Raw genomic sequence first — 27,632 nt, forward strand, 5'->3', positions numbered from 1 at the left:
ACTTAAACCAACCCCATAAGGTAAAAAAAACACATAAAAATATCATTTGTTGAAATTTAAACACGAGAAGTGTCTAATTCAATAAATGAGACATTAAATAGCACATGAAATAATTTATTGTAATGAGATATATGCTTCAAACACTCTTGTCAAACAGGTATATATATTTATGTCAATTGGGTCAGTGGATCCAAAAACTTGCATCTGAATAATGGAGTGATGGGTTAGTTGACAGCCAGGTATTTATCAAGCTATTCTTATTGGCATGTTCACTCAATGATGCAACAAATTCTCTTTACTTTTGAATCTTAAACATTTAAATATGGTAAACTCCTTACCTCAAACACTGTTTGTTTGGTTTTTCAAATAAATTGGAGACTGTAAATATCAAACCAAAAACTGATAGCTCTGTTTTATTATGTATTAAACTGCAAAAAAGATGTTATATTTTATGTTCAATCATGTGTAGAGTAAAATCTATAACTTAAAGAGCAGTTGTGTGTGTCCTTTTCAGTGACAGGGTCCCTAATTAAAGGGTCAAATAATGATCAATAAGAAAAATGTGAAGTGGAAAGCTTGTGAGAAACGAATCTTCTATTCCTTTCATAATACAAGATGTTCGATTCAACAACAGGAAGGAGTTGTCCATGAACAGAAAACAAGTACAATCCATATAATATAATTTGCAGCACTACAAAAACAAAGATTGATTAGCACATAGACTAAATTTTTTTTTTATTGATTTAGTATACACACTAGTTGAATACCAAGTAGTAGGAAACTATAAAAAAGGAAAGGAGACAGAAAAGAAAAGAAAGGATAAATGGAAAGTGGTGGAAATTATACAAAACTAAACCAACCCCACATCCTACAAAAACAAGCATTTTGATAAACTTTGGATTTTTTTAGGAAGGTGGGGTGGTTCTTTTGTAGATTACAGAAATCTTTTGAGGCTTTTTTTTTTTAAATTTGAAAGGGTAAAAATAAAGAAAAGGTGACATGGGGACAGCAAATTTGCACCAGGTTGGACTTTTAATGAAGACAAACAATGATTTTGGTTGGAAAAGCAGGGTCCTAACTCGCAGAAGATCATTGTTCTACTTTAAAAAATTGTGCATTATTTTAGAGTGTAGTGATTGGCTGTATTATATGTCAGTACCATCGGGATGGGTTTTAGAGGTCCCTGTGTTCCTTGCTTTTACACACAAACCCAGAATCACCATCTTACCTTCCTTTCTGAAACTCCAAAACCATCTTCTTATTCCACACTTTCACAACGGAAACATTAATCCATAGACAATATATACGTTACAACACCTAATTCTTTTATAATCATCAAAGAAAGAAACAGTAACAAAGCATGAAATGGTCATGAGCTCTTCAAGAAACACATTCCAATTACAAATTATAGTTTCACTAGAGTGTAGTGCAGTGGATTGTAACGTAATGTGCTGCACAAATTATCCCTTCCAAGAATTGAACTTCTCAAGTAGTTTCATTGACTATTCTTCTTGATAGGGAGAGTTCTACTCTGCTTTCACGCAAGGTCACATGCTACATAAGCTATTGTACCTTTTTTGTGTCATTTATTTTTCTGCTTCTTTTTGACTGGTTGAATACCAGTTTCTCTTGAACAATTCATGTAATGTCATGAACAACTTGACCTTATTTTTTGAGACAAATTACTTACATAAAATATATACATTTTTGCAGGCCCAATTTAACAGGGCCGGCCCAGAAGCTAATGGGCTGAATAGGGTAAAAGAAGGGGGTCAAAGTAAGTCAGTGTGTCATTTTATGAAAAGGAAAACAGATTAAAAAGATAGTTTGGTCCTAATTTTTTAGGTGAGGCATGGCAGTATTAAGCTGTCAGTGTGAGACCACTTTGAAAGGTTCACGAGTTTCTTATTTATATATATATATAGGTATATATATATATATATATATAGGTATATATATATATATATATATATAAATGTATATATATATATATATATATATATATTATAAAGCATAAAACATAAAGCCAACTCACAGTCATAGGAAGCTATCTACCCTGGTTCGAAAATCACCTTCTCTCTTCTTTCTTTCTCTCTAAAATGTGACTTTGCTGTTCTTGTACGTGTGTTTGAGCCTAAACAGTACGGATACTTGAGGAAAGGAACAAATATAGAAGTGTCCAATGCGTACCAACAATAACCTTTCCTCTCTCTAAAAAAACAATTCTCAAAACACTACTCTCACTGTCTGTTCTCTACTTCTCCACTCACATATCTGTGCTGTGTGTGTGAACCACCACCTATCCAACCAGGATGAGTAAACAAGACATGCTCAAAGTTCAGGTGCACACTTGTTACTGCTTTCACTCTTTTGTTCATAGCTTAATTAAACTAGTTCAAAAGACAAACCTGTTTGTTATTCTGCTTAAGATGTACTGTTCCCTAAACTTGTGATAACTGATCTATGTTGTGTTTTTATTCCCCCGTGTAGAATTGCCTTCTCAAGGTGAATATCCACTGCGATGGCTGTGAACAGAAAGTAAAGAAAATCCTGCAGAAAATTGATGGTACATCTCTAGCACCCACCATTTTGCCTTTTCATTTTTCAAATTCTCATGCGATGCTAATTAGCTTCATTACTCAACTTTATCCTGCCGCCTAATTTATCCACTTTATTTTGATGTTATACATCAAGCTTCCAACTTTACTCTCTTTTTCTTGGTATGTAGCTTCCAAGTTTACTTTTTTATTTTTTTTTCTTGGTACATAGATTGGAACTTTTCTTTATTGGGTAGGATGGTTTCTGTATTTGCAAGCAAAGATAATTAGATTTGAGATTCGACAGTTTAGTTTTGGAGAGTATTATTTAAGTTTGTCGTTAAGCATAGTGAGTTATTGGTGTGCAGGAGTGTATTCCGTGAACATAGATGCGGAGCGGGGGAAGGTAATGGTGTCAGGGCACATAGATCCAGCGAAGCTGATAAAAAAGCTGAAGAGGTCAGGGAAGCATGCCGAAGTTTGGGGTGGGCAGAGAGGCATGATGTACAACCAAAACTACCCCACCTACCCTCAGTTCAAGAACTTGCACATAGATAACACCAAAGGAGGAAAGGACAACAAGTCTCACAATCACAAGGGTGGTGCTCCTCAGAAAGGTGGAGGTGGAGGAGGCGGAGGCGGTGGAGGTGGTGGTCAACTAGCACACTTCCAAAATATGAAGGAAGGGTCAAAAGTACCCCCCAAGAATCAGAAATCTGTCAACTTCAACTTATCAGAGGATGAACTTGATGAAAGTGATGAAGATTTTGATGAATTTGATGATGACTACGATGAGTTTGAAGACGATTATGATGATTTTGACGAAGAGGATGAGGAGGAAGTGTATGGACACGGCCATGGTAATGGCCATGGCCGGGGGCAGGGACAGGGGCATCCTATGCAACACAACAAGATGATGAGCCAGATGGGCCAGATGGGGAACGGGCGTGGGCCTCATGGGCCTGGCGGAATGATGAATGGGCCTGGGATGAACAGCCATAAAGGGAATGGGGGTGGGAATTTTGGGAGTGTGAAGAAGGGTGAGGTCATCGATCTACCCATACAGATGAAAGGCAAAGGTGGAAACTTCAACGAGGGTAAAAATGGAAATGGAGGAAAAAAAGGCAATGGAGATGGTGGTCAAAAGAACAAAGGTGGAAAGCAAAAGGGTGGGGGCGGTGGGGGAGATAACAATCATAACCATGGTAACAAGAAAAAGAGCTCCAAAGCCAAAAATGGTGGTGGCTTCCTTGTTCGGTTTCTTGGCCTTGGGAAAAAGAACAAGAAGGGAGGAGGTTCGGCCGACACAACAGCAACCAAGAATAAAGACAACAGAGGTGGAAACAACAACAGCAGCAGCAAAGGAAAGAAAAACGGAGGAGGTAAAATGGACAAAATTGACTTTGACTTTCAAGATTTCGATATCTCTCCCCAAGGTAAAAATGGCAAGGGCAGCAATAATGGTAAAAACAGTAATGGCAAGGGTCACGGTGCCAATAATGGTAATGTGGGTCACATGGGTCCAATGAGTCACCAGATGGGCCCCATGGGTCAGCGAGGCCCAATGAATCAGATGGGTCAAATGGACCATATGAGGAACATGAACATGAACATCCCGGCGGTGCAAGGATTACCGGCAGCGGCAGCCGCGGCGGCGATGAACGGTGGCTACTATCAAGGGATGCAAGGTATGCCGATGCATATGCAACAGCAAAACCCTTACAGCATCCAACAGCAGCAGCAACAACAACAATTGATGGCCATGATGATGAACCAACAGCAGCAGCAGCAGCAAGCGAACATGGGTATGTACCCACCGCATATGATGTACGGAAGGGCACCGTCGATGAACTACTTTCCACCGCCACCAATGCCGTCACACCCGATGGCGGATCCTATGACGCATGTTTTCAGCGACGAGAACACGGAGAGCTGCAGCATAATGTAAATTATTAGTGGTGACTAGTTTGTTTTAATTAGGTTTCTTTGTATTTGTTTGTAGTATTTTGTTCGGGGGGTTCATTAAATTTTGTCCTAGTGCTAGAAAACTGTGCAACATTTTTAGGAGTACTAGAGATATCATGTGTTGTTTGTTTTGTTTTGGTCCTGAGTAGGGCATCATGGTGTAAGTCATCACAGACTCTCACATGGCCTTTTAATTTCCTCAAATTAAATACAGCCATATGGGTCTCTAAAATTCAATGCTCTTCATTCTATTGCCCAAATATCCTTACAATATTCTAAACTTCTACTTTCAATTTCAATGCTCTCTTTTTTCTGACATTATTTTACTCATTTCTTTTTATAAGTTGCTTCTAATCAAAATATCTGAACACTCCCTTCTTCCTCTTAGTCCTTACCTAAATAATTAGTTCAATAAACCACAGAGAGTCGTTATATTTCTGGTGCATCTTCTTTTCTTTGAGTCTTTCTCTGGGGTGTTGGGAATACGACAAAAACTCAGAAGAGGCAACAATGCTTCTTCAAACTTTTATGTTCCTGATTGGAGGTATGAACAGTAAAAGCCCCAGAGTTCTGTGGGACCACACTCTAACTTTTTCTTTTCTTATACGCATCTTTCAAATCTTTCATTCTTTTTAACTCACATCTTACCTTTTCAAACAAATCAAAATATCAGAAATCTCTATGTAAGACAATGTTATTTCCATTTACGTATACTGTTTTACTATATATTTTTTTAAGTACAAAATTTGCATGCATTACTGTATACGGTAGATACTGTTGGCTATTAATTTATAATTAGATATAGACTTCTCTACCAATCAATAATATGTCTTCATTATCATTGTTTATTGTTAATAAGTTGTGTTTGATAAATAAATATATTTTAAAATGTTGTAGTATTTTCTATGTACAATTAAATATTTTTTTATATCTTCATAATTTTTACATTTTATTTTTTGTCATTTCTTTTCATCAATCTGGTATATTTTTTAATTTTATCAAAAATGGACAATTTTAAAAAATTTACATATAAGTCATGATGAGATGACTTTAACTTAAAATGCTTTAAATTAAAATCTAGCCACTTTAGATCAAGAGTTTTAAAAATATTATAGATTAAATTCATGCTATTTTGACATAATGTTAAATAAAATTGTGTCAACTTAACACGATTTATCTATATCGATAATTGTTTTTAAAGATTGTTTATTTTGATAAATTAAAAAAATAATATATGCTACTTTGATAAAAAAAATTATAATAATTATTTAACTAATATTATTTCACAAAAGATTATATTTTTTTTGTTAGAATCAATTAGATATTTTTCTTGTAATGATTTTATCCTTCAAAAAGTTATAAGAGTAAAATATATTTAAATTATTCTTGATATCGATACTTAAACAATATCAAATATGCTTAAATATTTTTATGTAATATGTATCTATGTTAATATATAATATTCTTAAAATTAGCGTATTAAGATAGTTAATACAAAGATATTAGAATTAAATTCCTATATTTATTAAATTTTAAGTTCCAAAATCAATAATGTTAGAGATATAATTTTTAATACGGTCTAACTTTAGAAGTAATAGAAACTTATTTAACCTTAGTTTTACACAAATATAATTTTATTCTTATATTTTTTTTTATCATGGGTATATCCTAGTTTTTAATATTTTTATATTATATTGTTTATAATATTTAGGTTTAATAGGTTCGGAAGTCCCTATATTTGCGGGTTAGTTTCAATTGGGTCCTCCAATTTTGGAAGTGATCAATTGAGTCCTTGTTTTGTTAAAATTGAATCAATAATGTCATTGCCGTTAATCTTAGTAAACGGTGTTAACTTTTTAGCGAGGTGGCTTTTAATTAGCACGTGGCACGTTGTGCGAAAACCTTCTCCCCTTCCCCTTCCCCTTCCTCTCCAACTCCAACCTCACCTTCTCCCATCTTTGGGAAACTTTCTTCTCGCCCTCCCACACCCACCTCTTCAACATCTACATTCACGCCCATCCCCCAATCCAACCGTCAAGCGCACCTCCCTTGCCTCCACATCTCTCATCGTTGCTCGCCGTCTCATTACTGCCGCACTCCTCCACAACCCCCTCAACCTCTACTTCGCCCTCCGTCGTCGTTTCGGAGTTGCGGTGGCGCACCAATGTCTATGGTTCAGGTTCGTGACAGAATCGACATACTTGATACCGAGAGAAGCATCTTTGATAGGCTTCTTGCCACTCTTCGCCACTTTGATCTTAGCTCCATGTCGCGGGTGGCTGGGTTCGCGACAAGGTCACACACTCCATTCATTTTTAGCCCTAATTCCTTCCTTGTTATTCTTTTTGTCCTCTTTTTATTTGTTTTGTTCTGCAGCTTATGGGAAAAGAGTGCTTCTGTTATGCATAATTAAGTGTTTACTTTTTTTGTAAAGTTTTTTTATTATTATCCTTTCTTTTTGAAGCAATATTCCTGACCAGTCTAAACATTTGCAGCAACTCCTTTCTTTTTTCAATTTCTTTTTATGTTGGAATCGCATATATGCAATGTTGGTGTTATTTGTTGTAATGTTTGAGAGTGATTTGAGAAAAATAAAAATAATATGGAGTTGGAGTTGGTGGGGAAGGGGAAGGGGGAAGGGGAAGGAGAAGGGGTAGGGGAAGGGGAAGGGGAGGGGTAGGGGAAGGGGAGAAGGTTTCGGGAAAGGGAAAGAGGAAGAGGAGAAGGTTTCGGGAAAGGGGAAGGGGAAGGCAAGAAGGTTTCCACACAACGTGCCACGTGCTAATTAAAAGCCACCTCAGCATGCCACCTCGCTAAAAAATTAACGCCGTTTACTAAGATTAACGGCAAAGACATTATTGATTTAATTTTACCAAAACAGGAACTCAATTGATCACTTCTAAAATTGGAGGACCCAATTGAAACTAACTCGCAAATATAGGGACTTTCGAACCTATTAAACCTAATATTTATTATACAATAATGACAAATATACACAGCAGATAACATTTTTGGGCGTAGTGATCCACGAAACATTAGAATGAATAAAGAAGGAGAAAAAAAACATCCGAATTGAGTCGGAAATTATAAAAGCAAGAGTTAGCATATGACAGCGAATAAAGAATGTAATATAGTATAGTTGTCTTTAACTTCAATCATAATTGTGTGGAATATCAGTGATACATCGTACATAAAGTATTCACTTTCTCGTTAATCCAAGAAACATAAAGTGAAAGAAAAAAAACAAAAGAGATTCATGAAAGGGGATCAAAGAGAATGTACACACATCTCATACATATTCATTACCAATCATATAACTATTAATATGTTTTATCCTAATAACAATAAATCATAAATAAAATAATTTTTGAAAAACATTTAGCCATAGATATTATATTGTAAATTCTCAAAAGGAGTGAGTGGGCTTTCTTATAAGTTATCAATGAGTGGACTCCAAATTTTATTGGGCTGATTGCCAAAATTTGTCTTGGTCATGCTCTAATTCATTCTGTCTAATTGGCTAAATTCGCGAATTGAATTGTCATCTCATTTTTCTAAAATTAAAAAGTGAAATAGAATTCAAAATTATTTTTTATGTTATATTACTTATGAATATAAATATGTAAAAATAATTTAAATTTTTAATACTTATGAATTAAATTATAATACAGTAATTTAACATGTAAAAACACTAACTAATTTAATTTATTTGACTAATAATACTAAATAACTAATTAAAATTTTATAAAATATGTATATTATTAAATACGTTTTTAATATATATATATATATATATATATATATATATATATATACGTGTGTGTGTGTGTGTGTTCTTATTATAGAATTATGGTAATCAAATATTTCTATCTCAACATTGCTCCTCAAAGTTGGTAAATAAATGTCACGCACTTCCAACTTGTTAATAATTTATAAGAAATTTGCTTTGTCACTACAAACTAAGTTTTATATTGAATTTTAACAATTTTAAAATATTTTTATCAAGTTTTTTTTGATAAAAAATCTATTAACTTCCACGTGCTTTATGTGGGGTAAGATTATAAGAAAAGTCACTTAATACAATTGAATGAAATATGCATGTCCATATCCTAAATCTTACAAGTAGTATGAGTCATAAATATTTACAAAGGCCAATAATCATTCTTTTAAATTTAACTTTTGTAATTGATTTAGCTTCAACATTCTATTTTTTCTTCTCCATATGACAAACTTATTTCTTAATAAAGAATCTACATGTTGATCTTCTATTATTAAGGGTGCATGTCAATATGTGTTAGAATAAATCATCATCCTTATAGTTTAAGTTCTTCTTAATAGAACCTTTTATCCAAATGCAAATTTTGCGTCTCTTAAAATCTTTAAAATAATACTAATGTGTTTTTCACTTAAATTGTGTATGAACCAACTAACCATACTAAGAACATAAACTCAATTTATTATGGTGTGTGAAAGATTCATCAATATTCATATAAATCTTTTATATCTCCCCTTGTTAGCAAGAGTTTGATTTCTCTTAATAGAGAGCTTCAACCATTCTTCAATTAAAGAATTTGTCCATTTTGCATGTAGTCATCCCAATTTCTTTCAATAAATTTAATGAAATGTATACTTCCTTTGAAAGAGAAAAGTATTTGGTTTTGATCTCTAGACCTCAATTCTCACAAAGCATTTTAATGATCCAATATCTTTTATCACAAATTTATTTGCCAAGTATCGTGTTTAACTATAATATTATCAACACAGGCAATTAAATTGTAAAAATAAAATCTTTGGAAATAATGTATGACATTGGTTACTTTATTGATATCCAAAAACAACTTATTGAATCTATCAAGCAACACTTGTGGCAAGCGCTTTAGTTCATACAATAATTTATTCAACTTGTATATCTTCTTCTTGTTATGTTTATTCGGGATTCCACATCCTTCTTGTAGTTCCATATAAATTTTTGCATGAAATTTTATGTATGAACACATTTTTCACATCAAATTCTTATAAGGATTTCTCAATTTACAACTAGATATAACAATACTTAAATTGTGTTAATTTTAGCTATGAAAACAATTGTTTTAGAGTAATACACTTTTATTTTATTACAATTAAATATAAATTCTCACATGTTATCTCTTTATTATAGGATCTCATATCCTCGTTCATAACATCCTTCTATTTGGAGTTAGCTAAAGTTTCTTACACATTGTTAGAAGTTGTTACATTAGATAATTGATTTATAGATACAATATTTAAGTTATATAAATTTTAGTTACAAATGTAATTACTTATCCTAAAAAAACAACAAATAATCACAAAAAAATTCAATCACTAAATTAATAAAATCGGTTACTAATAAAAATAGTAACCGATTTAATATCAAACAAATCAATTATTATTTGGTTCGTGATTGATTCACATTGACCTCTTTGGTTATCAAAATTAGTGATAAATTAATGACCAAATTATTATATTTCTGGCACATTTTATATTTTAGCATACTATTTTTCATATCTGGCATCTTTTTCTATTAGAGATAGGATGATGCATACATTAAAGACATCTTTGGATTAAAATACTACTGAAATTGGTTTATCTGTTATCTCTTCAGGTAAGGTCTCAAGAGCTTAAAAAAAAGATACTAAATTATGTTGTTATAGCATTTTACTCCTACAAATCAAGTCTATGTTAAAGAAATTTTGATTTTACAATACTTTGTACTGTTATAACTATAAATTAACTAAAATGTCTTATTTTAATCCTACATTTTCTACCTCTCACACTTTCTCTTCTAGAAGGTGTCAACATATCACACAGATTGTAATGGAAGTTCTTTCGGTCTTATAACAATAACTTTCCGATTGCGCAATTTGAAAGTGATTTTTGAATGGTACAGTCTCAAAAAATTTTAATGCAAAATATAGGTTTTAAATAGTACAATAATTTGATTAAAAAATATTTATTTTATATTCTATGATAACTTTTTATTATAATATCTATTTTTAATTATAATTTTTTATTTTTATTATAAATGATAGATTATTACAATAGTAACAAAATTGAAATGAAAATATAATTAAAAAATATCTTAATAATTTATTAAATGAATTTTATCTTCCACATGCTTTTACATCAAACAAAATGTTTAACATAATATTAAGATAGTTTCAACGTAAATTAAAATAATCTAATATTATTTTAGTATTATTTAACTTTTACTTGATTACCTTATTTGAGTACTTTATCTATTATTGCATTTACAATAAAAATAAATAAAAGTTAGGTTCGTATTAACGCTGAATATATTTTGTTAAATATTATGGATGAATTAAAAAGTAGGCATTAAATATTTGTTGATTTATATAACACAATTTTTTAACTAGTGAAGATAATTGTAAAGATACCAATTATACGAGAAACACATGAAACAACTAACGCCTTATGCAGTGCATTTAACAAATATACATGAGTTTATAGTTTAGACCTTTAAAACAAAACTACAAATGTGTTATATGACAAAAATTATATTATATGATTCTCTGTAGGTTTAAATTAGAATAATCATTGAAAAGAAAAAAATATTTTTTAACTCTACTATCCCAGGAATATGTTTTTTTTCTTTTGTTCTAGTTTTAATCACTTGTTTTTGTCTTTGTTTTCAAATTAAATGATCACAATGACACATGATATTATCATGCATGTTTCGAATGACAATGTTATTTGATATAATATGATAAAAAAATATAGAAAATAATATTAAATGTTGATGAAATATTTAATGTCATAATTACCACAAAATTATAACTTCTATAGATAAACTTAATATCACAAAAGCACATAGATATATAAGATTTCATTTAGTGAAGTAATTAATCATATTGATAGTATTTATTTTATGTAAAAAAATAGTTATATTACATAGAAAAATAATAGTAATAGTTACAGGAATAAACAACATAATAACTCTCCTTTATATATATATATATATATATATATATATATATATATATATATATATATATATATATATATATATATATTTATTATAAACAACAACAAAATAGCAAAGTTGATACTTACCCCCTCCTAGTTTCATTCGAAGAAAACTTCATTAATAGTTACGGAACTCTGTCTTTTGTTATGAAACCCTGAAAAAGAATTCGGATCTTTGAGCGTGCAGGAAAGGAAAACATTCCACAATGTGTTTTTGGTGCACTAAAACTCGGGCATAATAGATCTATATAGAGATTTCTGATGATTTTGCCTTTCCCTTTTCCTTTCTATTTTCATTTGTAACCCCGTGCAGATTCTTAATATTTGCAGAACAAAGCATCACGTGTCATAGAGAAGGTAGCAACTCTAGCTACATGAATACACATATCTACGTAATTTTGTTCATGTATTTAGGTGTAGTGTAACCGTGTGTCATTATCTACCTTGTTGTCAATCCAAACCCCAAAATTTGGATGAGTTTTTGTGACATGAATAGCATTATCTATCTACCAAAACCATGAAATATATGTAGCATTTTTCTTATGATGCATACTATTGTATGCAGCTTTTGAACTTGTAAACAGATTTGCTTTTAAATATGTAGATGAAACGAGTGAAGATCAAGATCTAAGGATGAATTTTATATATAGTTTTTTTTACTAGTTTTGCTTAATGCATACAGAGAAAAGGGTGTCTTTTTTTCTTCCCTCCAACTCCGGTATTCCCTGTCTAAAGAATCTGGTTTTTGTGTATATGATGATTCCACATTTTGTGCTTGTTTGAATAAGGGTTCTCAGGATACTTTCAAGTGATGAACATAGTTTTAGATAATGGTATTTTTATACCTATGATTCTGGATGTACATTTAGAAGGGAGCAATGGTAATCCAAAGATGCAATTGTCTGCATGCATACTATTATTTTGGTAGCATGTAATGTGCAGGCATTGATTTGTTTGATTTGACATGAAACAGGATGGATCATCAAGGACATGGGCATGGGCAGAATCCATCTCTGGGAGTTGTTGGGAGTGGAACTCAACTCACTTATGGTTCTAATCCATACCAGGGCAGCCACATAACAGGTTCACCTGGGATGGTTGTTGCATCACCTGGGACCATTCAATCCACTGTTCAAGCAGCCGCAACTCAACTAGGACAGCATCAACTTGCTTATCAGCACATGCATCAGCAACAACAACAACAGATGCAGCAGAGACTCCAAGTCTTTTGGACAAATCAATATCAAGAAATTGAGAAAGTGACTGATTTCAAAAACCACAGCCTTCCTTTGGCAAGGATAAAAAAGATTATGAAGGCAGATGAGGATGTCAGAATGATATCAGCTGAGGCACCTGTCATATTTGCAAGGGCATGTGAAATGTTCATATTGGAATTAACCCTGCGTTCTTGGAACCACACTGAAGAGAACAAAAGAAAAACACTTCAAAAGAATGACATTGCAGCAGCCATCACAAGAACTGATATCTTTGATTTCTTGGTTGACATTGTGCCTAGGGAGGACTATAAAGATGAAGTGCTTGCATCAATGCCAAGAGGAACTGTACCTGTTACAGCTCCCCCTGAGGCACTTCCTTACTGCTATATGCCTCCTCAACATGCACAAGTAGGAGCTGCTGGTGTCATGATGAGTAATAAGACTGTGATGGACCCTTATGCTCAACAGTCTCATCAATACAACATGGCACAACAAATGTGGCCACAACCACCAGAACAACAACAATCATCATCAGACCAGTAGCTACTAATTATAAAAGGCACTTCCTTGTTAATTATTTTTCCCAGGATTTAAATCTTAAATTTGGTGTTGGACTGTTCATTTCAGTACATTATAGTAAAATTTAAGTCTGCAGTTTTTGAGTTGTACTTTCTATATTTTTCCTATTCACTCTCAGATTCTTAATGTATGACAAATATACAAACTAATTAATTGCCAATAATGTTTATGCTTTATCAGTTATAGTTGCCATTGATGTTGGTCTCGAAACTGCATTATGATTTGGGTAATTATTTCAATTTGACTTTGCATTGGTGAAAACATCTGGCTTTTAGATGTTATTAGTAACTGTCCTGTCTTGGGTTGAAGATGAAGTAGTCGATGTTGTGATTGAACTGTTGGATTATTAAAGTAGTGAATGTTTCAATAATCAACCATAGTCAATTCTATAAATAAATTATATAAATGAACTTCATAATTTACCTTCTAAATTTCAATTACTTTGATTACTCTTTTGCTAGAAAATACACATATTGCAGGTTCCTGTTATTTTCTTCTGAGAATAAGTATATAGTTTGCTGAAGTTCCACATAAGATACTTCATTGTGTATGTTGTTAATAATAATAATAATTTTTCCATTTCACTTTTCATCTGTGCTTCCAACGTTGTTTTGTAAAAACAATAAAGACATTACATTTTTTTAATTATAAAATAAAGCAAATGTTTACTTTTATATTTAAAAATGTATGGATACAATTAATAAAAAAACAATCAGTATGATATTATTTTTACAAAAAGATAAATAAATACAATAAAATCATTTTCTAAAAATTCAACACTGAACAAAAAAAAAAGAAACATAAAGAAGTGCATGTTAAGGTTTTAGTGTGAGCTAGAATAGCATTTTAAGTAATTTAACCCACTTATCATGATTTTTTTTCAGATATAAATATTTGAAATGAAATTAGTTGATAAAATAAAATAATAATTCTGTTTGATCTTGTTTGATCGAATTTTACTGGTTCACCATGTCTAGTAACCAATTCCAATTTTAATTGACTGAATGTTACCAGTTGTTGTATTTTCTTACATAAAAATAAATAAATTTGTTTGATAGTTACATAATGGGATGTAGAAAGAACAAAAAATTAACCCCATAAAACACAAATTTCAAGTAAATAGATTATTGATCTTAATGCTTAAAATATCTAACTTATCTGATTATTATTGTATTGGTATATAATAACAACATATATTAACATATTTAACTAATACAAATAAGATAGTGTGTAAAAATAATATATATATATATATATATATATATATGAATCAAATAGTGAATCAATGTACAATTGAAAAATGTTAATCCCTCGAATCATTGACATTTCAGCTTCTATTTAAGTATTATTATACATGTAAAATAAAAGTACATGTTTTTGAAACAGAATTGGGAACTTATTTAAGGATCAGAATGAGAATGTGTCAATAATAACAATGGAGCTAAATAACACTAATATGGAACGATACAGCTTTCAAATTTCAATTGAGACCCTCAAGAACAACACAAAGTCATTAGTCAAGTGTCAAGATTGTAATATGTGAAGGTGTCAATTATCAACCAATCTCTTCCCATAGTTAATTTATGAACTTGATCATTCAGTCGCGTGTTTTTTACTTGAATATAATGAAGTAAGATTTAAAAGTTTCAAAGTTCAGTAATAATGGACTGCAATCTTTCAGAAATGAAAAAGTAGGAAAATGCCATAAATCAATTCTGAAACCATCTAATAAGAAAGAACTGAGCTTTTAATGTTATCCAAGTCACTTGATGAAGGTGTCAACTATTTTCATGTGCAGTCACTGAGGGCCTAGTTCCAGTTGGGTGGAACAATATAGTTACGTATAGAGTTACCAAATGGAGAGGGATTGTGTGTTTAAGTTGCAGAGTAGTCAGCACAAAATTAACACAAGTCTGTGAATCACTCTTTCATATGTGGATAAAATGGACTAATTAATCATGTGACAATTGGATATTCAAAGTGAGGATAATGTAGCTACCCTACTTGATATTGTCACTCAACCCAATAGTAGCTTTCGATGGTGCCTAGTGAAATAAAAGAGATGATTCTAACCAAACAACTTTTTCATCCTGATTTTGCTTTCATAACAATTCCTTCAAGAACTCCATCAGTGCAAAAATTACCTGAAAAGTGATGTGGATCAACAGGACCAGGCAGCCGGAAGGACAAGGTAAATTGACCTGGTGGACAAAGGTTTTGAGTTTGCATTTCAAAAGCATGAGAATACCTGTATACTGTAGTCTCTCCTGTTATAGTTACTCCTGTTATCATTACCTTCCCATCAGTCTCAACATCACAATAGAATTCCTCTGCAGTTATAAACCCCAGCTATGTTAGTTATCAGTAGCATATCCGAGACACAATGCTGTAAAAGTTATCAAACGGGATTATTATTTTCATGGCCAATTTAGAAATTTGGCATACATAAGCATTACTTAACACACTTAAAAGCACCATTGACCATATTTAAGAAAGCAAATTACCAAAAATTAAATATAATAAGCTTCCAGAAGGGTAGATTTCTCCTACAATAACAAGTCGACCCCTTCATATATTGAGATCCATATCAGCTGGCATGGAACTTAAAACAAACCATTTCATTAATCAAAAGCTTTTTGCAATAAAGTTCACAGCATTTACACAAAATAGACATTCCCAATATTCAGGTGCATACAGCATAAAACCTCAGAATTAAAAGAATAACACACAAATACATCAAGACAAACACTATTCAGTTCTTCACACTGGTTAAAGAATTAAAATATGTAAAATTGTGTTCTTTTGAATTTTATGAGTCCTACACAATTTTCATGGAAATTTTCAGTCAGCAAAGCCAGTATATTAGAAATGAATTCTTGAGAGTTGACACTGAATAAGTCACTTACTTTCATCCCTCTTGACTCCTGGAAGAGACACACGAAAGAGGTAGGAGTCTTCACACTCTCCAATGTCCAGAAGTCCTATGCTGGGACCAAATTGTGCCTTAGCCACACTTCCAGTTAAAGCAAATCCATTCTTTGTAGCAGCCACCATGTCAGACAATTCCTCCCTAGAAGGAGGGGTAGGAAGGAACAACATAGCTGCCCCAACTTCTTCAGGATCATCCCTCACCTCATCTTCAATATCACCACCCTGATGTCGACTTGTAGCATCCCTCACACGACCATTAACATTATCCCGAAACTTATAAAACCCACCAGAGAACTCATTCTCATTCTTCCCCATAGACATGTTAGAGTTGTTGAGAACACAATTGTCTAAAGAAGAAGCACCCAGTTGCAACCTGACAGCGTCTCTGTCCACATGCAACTCTTCAACCCCACTCAGTCTCTTGAACCTCGCAACATCCTCTGGCTTTATGTACCTGATATCAGGATTGTTAATAAACACAATATTGTGAACGATATTATAGAGGTTTTGGAAGCGGGACTGAGGGTGCAAGTGGGGAGGGAACAAATCGAGAAAGTGGGGGTAATTGCTATTTCCACCCTGACCTTGAAAGAACCGACGCAGAAAGCTTATCTTCAGGATCAGTGATTTATCACTCTTCCTGAGTATATAATAATAAACACGCTCCAATTCAGCAACTTTGACGAAAGAATTGGTTAATTGATTCAATGTATATGGAGGGAACCCTTCTGCTACTCTCTGCAATATTGATTTTTTGGTGGCTCCTTCGGATTTGATGTCAGGACCAAAGTAGGTTCCCACAATGAAATACACTAAAAAGCACTGATCATCATTGGGCATCACATTCTTTTCATCAGCCTCGGAAACCATCTCGCACCGCCCTTGTTTGTTGGTTTGTCACAGTGAAAAACAGAGCAGCATGCACAATGCATAGCACACAGCACAAATTGTACCAACAGTCAGCTTAAGGGAAACTTTAATGGTATTAATTATTTATTGTAGTTATTTTTTCTTTTGGAACTATATTTGGGCCTGGGCTGCTGCCACCGAAAATTCAACCAATAATCAAATTTGTGCCGCAAGCTTACCCAATCCTTAAAATCCTTGCACGTGTTCTTCATTAACTTTTTCTTTCTACCGTTCCAAAATCAAAACAAAATTGACACAGCCTTCTATGAAAAGTTCTACATTTGAAGAGAGATAATGGTTCCGGTAAGAAATTTATGTAGATTTTTTTTAAGCAATAAATTAATGAATATAATATATGTAATCAATCATGTAGTGTTTGGTTTGGATGAGAAAATTGATAAAAATAAATAAATGAAGTAATTAATATAAATATTTGGTGGAGATGAGAAAAAAAATGAGAGAAATGCATTTTAAATAAATTTCAACTGAGCAACTTTATCTTCATTTTTTGTTTGTTTATTATTTTTTTACTCTTTTTACTATTGGTAAGATCATATTTAGATAAAGTTCTATTTCACCTTGAAGTTATGTTTGGTTATACCAGAAGTCAGGATTACAAAATCATACTTTCTATATTTCATATACATTTTAAAATAAAATATTTCTTAAGAAGTAATATTTCTAAAGATTGTATATTTTATATTTAAATTCGTATTGTTATTTGTTTAGCTTTATTTGGAAATTTATATCTATAAAAAACATTTCTTAATGTAAATTAATTGGATATATAAAGTAAGATTCTTTTAATAATTTATTTTTAAGATTTTCTTTATTTAAGTCAAGAAATTCATTAAAAATCTATCATTTTGTTATGGAAATTTTAGCTTCAATATTGGTCCTTGGATGACTGTTATAAAAGGAATTCAATGCATTTTATTGATTATTAACTGCCAACCAATAAACAAACTTGGGAGGCAAGCTTACTCAATGCCTACCGCTTTCAGAGTTATTTTTATTAATTTTTTTATTTTAAAATCAACAAAATTATAAAAAACTTTCTTTTTATGAAAATCATCCTAGTAATATACTTATTTAAGGTTTGATGAGTATTATTAGGAAATAAAAATGTTAGAATATTATTTCTCTTTTTGGTAGAATATTAAAAAATAAAAATTATAATTTCTAGATCTTTACATTATAATTATAAAAAATAAATGTGATACTTTTTTATTTTTTATTATAAAATTATTTTATTTAAAAAATAATAATTAAATTCAAAACCACGGATAACAAGAAATAACAGTTAAATTTAAAAGAAATTACTTAAAATAAATATTAAGAATAAAATTTTCAAAAGTTATATACACTAAAATGAATACTTTTTTTATATAATAGTATAGATATAAATATATTATTAAAAATAATACAAAATTTAAATGATAATATAATTAGTAAAAGTAAAATCGATATTAAAAATATATATAAAATAACTGAACAATTAAAAATCGCAATCCTAATCATCCTAATCAAATATTGATAATTGATAAATGAACAAATAATTCTCTTATTTTCACAGTTGATTACAGTTGGAAGACATTTTGTGCACTATGTGTTGATTACTACACTACAAACCAATAATTTCATCAGTATTACGCAATAATTGAATTTTGAATCAAAGAACAGATGATTTTTTACATTGATGCAACTATTCACTCATTTGAATATTCGCCAATATCTGTTTCTACTTCTCTTTCTAATTACAATTACACTACCAGGAAAAGAGGAGAGTTTATGAATCCAAAATTTCATGTCCTCATTCCTCAATTTTGAACTAAAAATCAAAACTATCCCAAATATAAACCCTAAAAACCATTCTTTCACAGCTTTCTTTCTTAAGCACAACTGAATCAATGAAATCCCTGCAAGACAAAACGACAAAACCCTCAAAAACAGATCAATTTCTCCAATCTTCCACGACCACAAACTGCCTACAATGCAGATAAAAAATAATGCAAACCACGCCGACTCCTTCTTTCTCGCCCTCCATTTTCCCGTCGTTCTCTTTCTACCGCCACCTATAAGGCGACTCAGAGTATTAGTATCGTTGCGTGAGATTTCGCCAGCAATGGAATTGAAAGGCTCAGGTAAGATCTTGAGATTGAACGCGACAGCAGAAGCCAGTTGAAGAATCGTTCGATTGGATGGTTGAGACCAATCATGCCTTTTAACGCATGCGATTGTGGGAGATGGACGGGATTGAGAAAAGCGAAGCGAAATAGGATTGAGAATGTGAGAATTGAAGCGGATTGAGGGAATTAAAAATGGAAGAGGGTGATCTGAAATTGAGAAGGAACATTGGGTTCTGCAGATGTAGGGTTTCACTATCAGCATTCTACTGTATTCTATTATGATGACCGTTGTTTCAGAGAAATGTAGAAGAGAAGATGAAGGAAAGTATATATTTATTTGGGTATTTGTCCATATCCCAATTTCAATTTTCAATCTTTCAAAAGAGGCGCATCTGGTTTTTGAATTATTTTCAAACTCAATGATAAATTATCTACTGGACAATTTTTTTAATAAAGTATTTCATATTTTTTACTTTTAAGTTATAAACATTCATTTTACTTACATTAAACTCTTTCACATCCTCTAAAGTTAAATTGTAATTTTATTTTATTTTGTTTTAATTTTTTATTTTATTCTAAATTCTATTAAAAAATCATATTTAATCTTAGTGAAATTTAAGTTAACTATAAAATATAAATAATGTAATGAATTAAAATATAAAATAAATATTTACAAGAATAAATATTAATTATAGTTATTATGTGACATTTTACAATTTCTGAAATCATATTTATAAAAAACAACAAATTTATCATATATATATATTATATATATATAAAATTAAATATCAAGTATAATAATTACTAAAATCATATGATATTTAAACTAAATATCAAAAGTTTAATATAAAGATTCATTACTTGTTGTATTAAAATACATAATAATTATTTAATGTTATTCATGTGTTTTAAAATTCGTGTACTATATATTCAATATCGTTAATTAAGAATAAAATGTTCAACTTAAAAATCATTTACATTCTCTATGCAAGGAAAACATTCAAATTGTAACATCTATTTACTCTGTTACACTTATACAAAACATAACTATAATTAATCTTTGCATAAGAGATACTGTCGTGACCCTTAAAACTCCATGTTGTCAGTGGAAGACAGGTGTAGGTGCAAGGGTTTCTAAAATTCAGAAAGTGGAAGACAGGTGTGGACTGTAGAGTGGACGATCGGTTTTGACGGTAGTAAATAAGTCAAGTTTTCAAATTTTCGTGCCACTTTTCCGCATGCACCATTCATCTTCAACCTTCTGAGTTCTTCATTTTCTTCTCTTTCTCTCTACAATCTTCTTCTTCTCTCTACAAAATCTTACCCTTTTCTTCTTCCGATCATCATTCAGGCATCGCCTGAGTCTTCCTGGTGTCAAGGGCTTCACTTTGCACCGATCAAGTTGTTGGTTTGAGCTGGTAAGTTCATTCTTCTCTTAGCACGGTTGTTTTCTGGCACATGCAAGCCAAGTTTATGGTTGCATGAGATTATTATCTTCTTCCATGAAATTCTGATAGCAATTCTGGTCTTTTATTTGGTCTAGTTTCGTAATCGGGGAACTCTAAGTGTATAAGATTGGTAGTGGTGAGCCACATCCTGCAACCGTGAGCGTTCGGCTGAGTTTAGAGGTAAGGGAATCTTGTTTAATTTAATTATGATTCTCTGTTTTGAATGGTTGTATGTTTGAATGATACTTTGTTTGATTTTTGATGGATATGAAATATGGGTGTTATTGCATGTTCGGCTGTATGTGTTGATGATTTACAAATGGTATGAACTGGGTAGGAATATGGTTTGATTTTAAATCTGCAGTATTCTGCAAAATTATGTAATTGTTGCCGATAGTCATTCTTGACCGTTCGGTTTTCCATTGAGCATTCGGTCTAGACTGGATTCTTCTTTTGTAGAGAATTTCAGTTAATGACCGATCGATTTTCTATTAGTATACTTGTAAATAAGCGTTCTGGCTACGTATAGTTTCCTATTTATACTTCGTAATCAGTCTAGTTAAGGTATTCAATAATACTTAAAGTCTTAGATATTATATTTATCCTCTGTTGAAAATAAGTGTTAGGTAATTGTATTTAGAATATATTTATTCATTTTGTATAAGCTCAGTAGTGTTCGGTCTTGAACCAAGCGCTCGGTCTCGTCACAATACTCAATTATGTACTTATATTTGAAACTAGGAGTGTTAGGCCCAGCTCAATAGATTTTGGTTAAAGCTTGTAATGTTCGGTTCAAGCTCTTAGGTTTCGGTTAAAAGCTTTCAGATTTTCGGTTAGGTCTAATTATAGTATTCAATAAATTCTTTGGGTTTTGTCTAGTAAAGACTGTTCGGTCATAACTGTTGAGTATCGAGTAAACGTTTTGTATTACCGTAAGTGTTCGACTTCTGATGAGTCTTACCTAGTATGGACCGTTCGGTCTTGTTCTGTGGATAAGTGAAAGACCGCTCGGTCTTACACTAAGCATTCGGTTATGTTAGTCTAAAAAGTATTCTCTTGTTCGGTCTTGCTTCTAAGATGGATGTTATTTCTTTCAGTTTTGTTCTAAGATGGGATCTTGTTTTCTGGGTTAGGTTTGAATGTATTGATAATGAAGTATGATGGTATTTAAAATGTGATATGAATGAAATAGTATGGATATGAAGGAGTATTCCAGGGAGGAATATTTCAGGATTGGTTATTGAATGGTAAAGTATGAATGTGGTTATGCTTAGCTGGCGTTTATCCTGAAATTTTGTGATTACTCATTCTCAAGTAGAGAGGAGTAAATCATGTGTGAGAATGGCAGGAGGTCCTAGTCCATAAGGTGAACTTGGGCGAGGTATAACGGACTAACCTTGGGTGGCAGCTGTTGAGGGCATCCCAGCTACTACATCACCCGGGTGCTAAAACGTCGTAGCTCAATAAAATTCATACAATCAGAGTAAAGTGGTCGGTCATTGCATGTATTGTTGTATGGTTATGGTTGGAAATGTATGATTGGTTGTTGCATGATTGACCTATTGATTTATGTCAGATTTATGTGAATTATATGTTTTACTGAATTAATTAAATTACATAAGCTTACCCTACTTTCCTATCTTGTCATGTTGTCCGTCCGATTATTCTTCCTGTTGCAATGATCATCCCGTGGATGTGAGCAGAACGGGACGAGTGTTTGCTGGAAGAGGCTTTGGAAGAAGTGGAAGTTAAAGCTGAACCTTAAGACCGTTCGGTCGTTAGAATTAGTTCTATTTTGGATAACCGATCGGTGTAAGCATAGTTTTGGAACCGTTCGGTTTAGTATTTCATTTTGTAAATTTTAAATTCTGGAGTATGGTTGTAAGGCCGTTCGGCCATAGACGTACCTCTTTTTTCCCAGAACTGAACTGTAATATTGTTAATTGTAAGTATTCTATGATATGGTTTTATACTGTATTTTTGGGATGTTACATATACTAAAACAAAACTATATAGAAAATGTATTCTCTAAAACCAAAAGAAAACTTCTATATTCTCACCTAATGTTTGTTCTACATAGACATTATCTCCCTCTACTCATATGATCATCGTTTAAGAATCAACACACAATAACAATTAACAAAGAAACACTCAAGTAGGATAAATTAATGATAAAAATAATCCAACATGGTATATTAAAATTGCATTATATATCACATTTCATACAGAGTAAATCAAATATTCTAATTATGTCATAAACCTAGACTTAACCATCCAGATATAGTATGAATATCGAGCTATGGCGGGTCATGCACTTATGGTGGTCTATGTTGTTGTGCAGAGTCATTGTCAATGAGTTTCACCCTACCACGCACAAGGTTAGTCTATTCCACGTCTTAAGTCATAATGGAACACTTATCTCTAGTTGAGAATGAGTGACCATTATAGTGTTAGTATAACCACAAGACTGAACTTCCTACATTCATACCAACACCACTTTGATACAATCATTAAGAATTCTCCTTAGAACTGTTAGAAACCTTAATTCCATACCATCATATATTTTTAATCATATCACTAAGTATTAAATGAAACACCACACCATTTAATCCAAACACAATAAAAAATAGAAGATAAAACAACCAAAAACGCCCAAACCCACTCACCCAACGTCAAAATCATGGCACCCAGCGAGCAGCTCTATGTTGTCCAATGAGAGAAAAAACATAAAGTTCCCCCAACCCAACGAGAGAGTTCATCCACCCCTAAAAATCATTGTCAAAACTCTTATTTACTCACCCAGGAAGCTACTCGCTCGCTTAACCACTCTGCATAATTATGCAAAACACCAATTTTGTAAAATTTTCACCCTCTCAGTCCGATCTTATGCACTTCTACCGCTTCTATTTATATTATTTTACATGTCACCTTTCTCTCACTTGATTTCCACATCATCCATTCTGAAATTGATTAATGGCCACATACCAGGAATGCCATATTCAGGTGCCATCTATAAACTAACAAAATGTAAAATACTTAAAGGATCGGTAATGGAAAAGGTCTTATAATAAATCTATATATCAGCAATTTATATATATGCTATTCTATTTTCAATGTGTTTCATTATTTTTTTAATAAATCGCATCATATTTTTGTAAAAGAATAAATATTATGATAATCCCATTTTTTATATCTTTTATTTTTACTTTCATTTTTTTTACTTAAAACATATATTTAATACAAATATTTTCTAAGACTTAATTAAGTTTTAAATATTTAATAAATTTAAATATTTTTAAGTCTATTATTTTTTAGTATATATTGAAAAATTTTATATTCAAATTAAGCCATTTTTTATTATATAATTGTTATTTTATTATTTCATTTGTTTATTTATTTTCAAATGTGATAATTTTTATAATTAATATAAATATTAATACTGTAGTTGATGTAAACATTAAACGACTAATCCTAATTTTATTTTATATTAATTATGAAATATCATACTTTTTAATAAGCAAGAAAAAAAAAGATAATGTGACAAAATAATAATTATATTACTCTATTAAAAAATTTAAATAGAAGATAATTAATTTAAAATATATATAAATTTTGAATATTAAAAAATTAACTAAAACTTGATTAATAATACCAAATTCACTATGAATTTGGCTTTAATTAATACTGTGACCAATTTTTAATTCAAGACTTGAAATAGTTTTTTTAAAATTCTGAAGCTTGTACCTAGGACATTTCTTTAAACCTCCTAAATGTTACAATGTTTTAAAAAAAATTACGATCTCTTAAACAAAGTGCAAAAGCATTGTGTTGGCAATCAGGAAAAAGTGCATCGCAATGAAAAAGAAAAAAAGGTTTCCATTTTATTTTTGTGGTGATGGTTATCATTTTAAAACGTAAAAGAAGACAAAAAAGAAAACGTAGGTGAGAAGCTTGAACAGGTTTTCTGACCACACAATGATGTTTTGGATGAGAAGGTTTGGGATGTCTTATTAATTTGCTACAACCTGCAGGAAACACCTTCTTAATTGATGAAGCTGACACCATCAACAACTTTAGTTTTCTATTTATCATTAAGTGGATGAGATTGCACTCTTGTGGACTCTCCAATATTCCAATTGCTATAATGTTTCAGCATTGTCTCCAAAATAACCAAATACTGCTTCAACCAATTTAAATTCACACAGATATCATAATTGATAGTTTTTCTATTATATTCAATCGTTTTACTTAGTTTAAAAGTCGAGATTAAATACGTATTTTAAGAATCGAGATTAAATGTAATTTAAATATTTTTAAAAATAAAATTGTTACAAAATTTTATATTTTAAAATAAACAATACTTTAAATATATACTGATAGATGCTGATGATAGATACTAATTATGTTTCCGATCGAACTTGCATAGAAATATTGATAACATAATTGATGATCATAATAATGAGGCAAGAGTGACACCTTCTACTCTTATTCTAAAAGCATGACTTTTTTGTCTATATATTATCTACAATCCATGCTGAACCTCTTCATATAATTTCTACCACTGAAGTTCTTAAAGCTAGGAATGATGAAGAAAAGGTTTGAGTTTGCAGTGCTTGAAAAAGGCACAGTGGGAGGTAAAAGTGTTGACCCATGTAACCTTCTACCACCTAATCTTCTTGTTCTTGCTCATTCCTTGGAACACACACAACCAAACTGGTAAATTAATGTCTCTCCCTTCTCCTTGCAAACAAAGTCAAAATTATCAACATGTGTGCCTGTTTCATCTTAACTAATTAGTCTCATTATGCAGGATTGCTAGGTCAAATTCCCCTACAGATTTAATTATACAAATTGGTGATTCTAGCTTCCACTTGCACAAGGTGGGTCAATCACACATTTCATTATATGGGAATTTGCATTTATACATAAAAGTTGCCAAAAAAAAACAGTGTTCCATGAAATATTCTTAAAATTTTGGTTGTCTATGTGGTTGATTTTCAGCTTGTGATGGCCTCAAGAAGCGAATATTTGAACCGGCTTGTGTTTGAGAGGGGAAGCAACAGAGAAAGTGCCGGTGAGAGTCTGATCATCCAAATTAAAAATCTTCCAGGTGGTACAAAGTCTTTTAAATCCATAGTCAAGTTCTGTTATGGAAGGAAATTTGATATAACTGCATCCAACATTGCCCCTTTGTATTGTGCTGCACATTTCTTGGAAATGAGTGAAGATCTCCAACAAGGAAATCTCATATCCAAGACAGAAACATTTCTCACTTTTCTCATAATATCTTCATGGAAAGACACATTTCGAATACTTAAAACCACCGAATCTGTTTCCCATTGGGCCAAGGACTTACAAATAGTCAAACGTTGCTCACAGGCAATAGCTTTGAAAGTGTGTGCAGATCCAAATGCATCTAGTTTTACTTGTCAAAGTGAAACTGATAATAGTGTTTATGATTGGTGGTTTGAAGACGTGTCATTTCTACGGATAGACCATTTTATTGAAGTGATTCAATCAATCAAAAGATGTGGAATCAAACCTGAGCTTGTAAGTTCTTGTATAGAACGTTGGACAAGAAAATGGTTTTCTCAAGTCACACTTGGACTTGACAAGGAGACTCCTAAATCCTTGACTCTGCACAGAATATCCATTGAGTGTTTGATTAACATACTTCCTGCAGAAGAAAACTCAGTTACTTGCAATTTTTTGCTTCATCTACTAAAGGTAGGGGTGATGCTGAAAATAAATTCTGAGTTGTTGTGTGTGCTAGAAAGAAGGGTAGCTTTAATGTTGGACAAATGTCGTGTTCCTGATCTCTTGGTAAAAAATCAACAAGAAAAACATTCTGTGTATGATGTAACTGTGGTACTTAGGGTGTTACGGTTTTATGTTTGTGGTATGTCAAGTAATCATTCAGCAAAAGCAAAACCAAACAGTGTTGGAAGGTTGGTTGATGGGTATCTCATGCAAATTGCAAGGGATGAGAATCTGACAATGGAAAGTTTCAAATCAATTGTTGAAGCATTGCCACAAAATGCTAGACACTGTGATGACAACCTCTATAGAGCCATTGACATGTACCTCAAGGTAATAGTGATGATAATATTTATCTCCAGCTGAAGATCTCATTTTGTTCTTCATTCACATCACTGAGACTCATTAAAGAAACTTAATTTTGCAGGCACATCCAAATTTAACAGAAGAAGATCGAACAGATATCAGTAGAAACTTGGAATACCATAGATTGTCACAAGAAGCACGTAAGCATGTGATGCAAAATGATAGGTTGCCCTTGAAATTAACTACGGAATTTGTCCTTTTGGAGCAAGTGAATATGACAACATCAATGACAAGTAATGGATCGAGTTACCGTAGGACAAATGCTCAGACGATCATGAGAGTGAACCAAGATTTGGAAAGAAGGGAAATAGTAAATGCCCAGGAGATAAACATGATGAGAAAAGACGTTGAAATGATAAAATCACAACTCTTGAAAGTGTATACCTGCAAATTAAAGCTCCAAAAGCAACTAAAGGGATGCATTCGTTGAAAGAGAGTTAGTTCATTATGTAAAAACAATTCTATAAACCTTCTTCATAGATTGATAGAATCATGTACAATATAAATGCTACTTAACTTTTTTCTCAGAATAATGTCAAGACATTTGTATGCAATAGCAACTACCATGTAAAATGTCATAAAATAAGATCAAGACTGTTTGAATTTTTCAATAATAAATTATATATAGGTTTTGAGATAATTTATTTGGTTTAAATTATCTAATCGTTACATTAAATTATTAGAACACGTAAATTATTTACCATCATTAACGTTGCATTTAAAATACTCAATGATTAAAAGTAAATAATAATAATAATCTATAAAGTTTCAATCTTTAACGCTAAAAGT

The 27,632-nt window shown here is 31.8% G+C and overlaps 4 protein-coding genes across 6 annotated transcripts; 3 read left to right on the forward strand and 1 right to left on the reverse strand.

Moving 5' to 3' along the window:
* Nucleotides 1-2,012: 2,012 nt before the first annotated feature.
* Nucleotides 2,013-4,818, forward strand: LOC108346102 (heavy metal-associated isoprenylated plant protein 34). The gene is made up of 3 exons (XM_017585083.2): nucleotides 2,013-2,342; nucleotides 2,491-2,566; nucleotides 2,906-4,818. Exons 1-3 carry the CDS (start codon nucleotides 2,313-2,315, stop codon nucleotides 4,483-4,485), a joined length of 1,686 nt encoding a protein of 561 aa, XP_017440572.1. The 5' UTR covers nucleotides 2,013-2,312; the 3' UTR covers nucleotides 4,486-4,818.
* A 7,389-nt stretch (nucleotides 4,819-12,207) lies between these two features.
* On the forward strand, nucleotides 12,208-14,486 carry LOC108344153 (nuclear transcription factor Y subunit C-3). Its single transcript, XM_052875503.1, has one exon. The coding sequence runs from the start codon at nucleotides 12,482-12,484 to the stop codon at nucleotides 13,265-13,267; it is 786 nt and encodes a 261-aa protein (XP_052731463.1). The 5' UTR covers nucleotides 12,208-12,481; the 3' UTR covers nucleotides 13,268-14,486.
* Nucleotides 14,487-15,213: 727 nt separating this feature from the next.
* On the reverse strand, nucleotides 15,214-17,203 carry LOC108344821 (increased DNA methylation 2). Of its 3 annotated transcripts, XM_017583325.2 has the most exons (3): nucleotides 16,210-17,203; nucleotides 15,552-15,633; nucleotides 15,214-15,447 (listed from the first exon to the last, which is right to left on the reverse strand). In XM_017583325.2, exons 1-3 carry the CDS (start codon nucleotides 17,102-17,104, stop codon nucleotides 15,444-15,446), a joined length of 981 nt encoding a protein of 326 aa, XP_017438814.1. In that variant the 5' UTR covers nucleotides 17,105-17,203; the 3' UTR covers nucleotides 15,214-15,443. The 3 variants fall into 3 exon arrangements, with proteins under 3 accessions (XP_017438814.1, XP_017438813.1, XP_052731462.1); XM_017583324.2 differs by having other exon boundaries at nucleotides 15,214-15,633; XM_052875502.1 differs by lacking the exon at nucleotides 15,214-15,447 and having other exon boundaries at nucleotides 15,585-15,689.
* A 7,984-nt stretch (nucleotides 17,204-25,187) lies between these two features.
* On the forward strand, nucleotides 25,188-27,457 carry LOC108345221 (root phototropism protein 3). Its single transcript, XM_017583804.2, has 4 exons — nucleotides 25,188-25,436; nucleotides 25,531-25,600; nucleotides 25,722-26,810; nucleotides 26,905-27,457. The coding sequence occupies exons 1-4, from the start codon at nucleotides 25,303-25,305 to the stop codon at nucleotides 27,271-27,273; spliced, it is 1,662 nt and encodes a 553-aa protein (XP_017439293.1). The 5' UTR covers nucleotides 25,188-25,302; the 3' UTR covers nucleotides 27,274-27,457.
* The last annotated feature ends 175 nt before the right edge of the window (nucleotides 27,458-27,632 follow it).

This window comes from Vigna angularis, chromosome 3 (assembly GCF_016808095.1).
Source record: "Vigna angularis cultivar LongXiaoDou No.4 chromosome 3, ASM1680809v1, whole genome shotgun sequence".
Classification (NCBI taxonomy): domain Eukaryota; kingdom Viridiplantae; phylum Streptophyta; class Magnoliopsida; order Fabales; family Fabaceae; genus Vigna; species Vigna angularis.

Bases quoted from the DNA above. Each gene is read 5' to 3' on its own strand.
- LOC108346102 (XM_017585083.2), top strand. From the start codon at position 2,313: ATGAGTAAACAAGACATGCTCAAAGTTCAG. The intron at 2,343-2,490 runs GTGCACACTTGT...TCCCCCGTGTAG, and splicing joins AAGACATGCTCAAAGTTCAG to AATTGCCTTCTCAAGGTGAA. The intron at 2,567-2,905 runs GTACATCTCTAG...ATTGGTGTGCAG, and splicing joins AATCCTGCAGAAAATTGATG to GAGTGTATTCCGTGAACATA.
- LOC108344153 (XM_052875503.1), top strand. From the start codon at position 12,482: ATGGATCATCAAGGACATGGGCATGGGCAGAATCCATCTCTGGGAGTT.
- LOC108344821 (XM_017583324.2), bottom strand. From the start codon at position 17,104: ATGGTTTCCGAGGCTGATGAAAAGAATGTGATGCCCAATGATGATCAG. The intron at 15,634-16,209 runs GTAAGTGACTTA...TTATAACTGCAG, and splicing joins AGGAGTCAAGAGGGATGAAA to AGGAATTCTATTGTGATGTT.
- LOC108345221 (XM_017583804.2), top strand. From the start codon at position 25,303: ATGATGAAGAAAAGGTTTGAGTTTGCAGTGCTTGAAAAAGGCACAGTG. The intron at 25,437-25,530 runs GTAAATTAATGT...CTCATTATGCAG, and splicing joins GAACACACACAACCAAACTG to GATTGCTAGGTCAAATTCCC. The intron at 25,601-25,721 runs GTGGGTCAATCA...GTTGATTTTCAG, and splicing joins CTAGCTTCCACTTGCACAAG to CTTGTGATGGCCTCAAGAAG.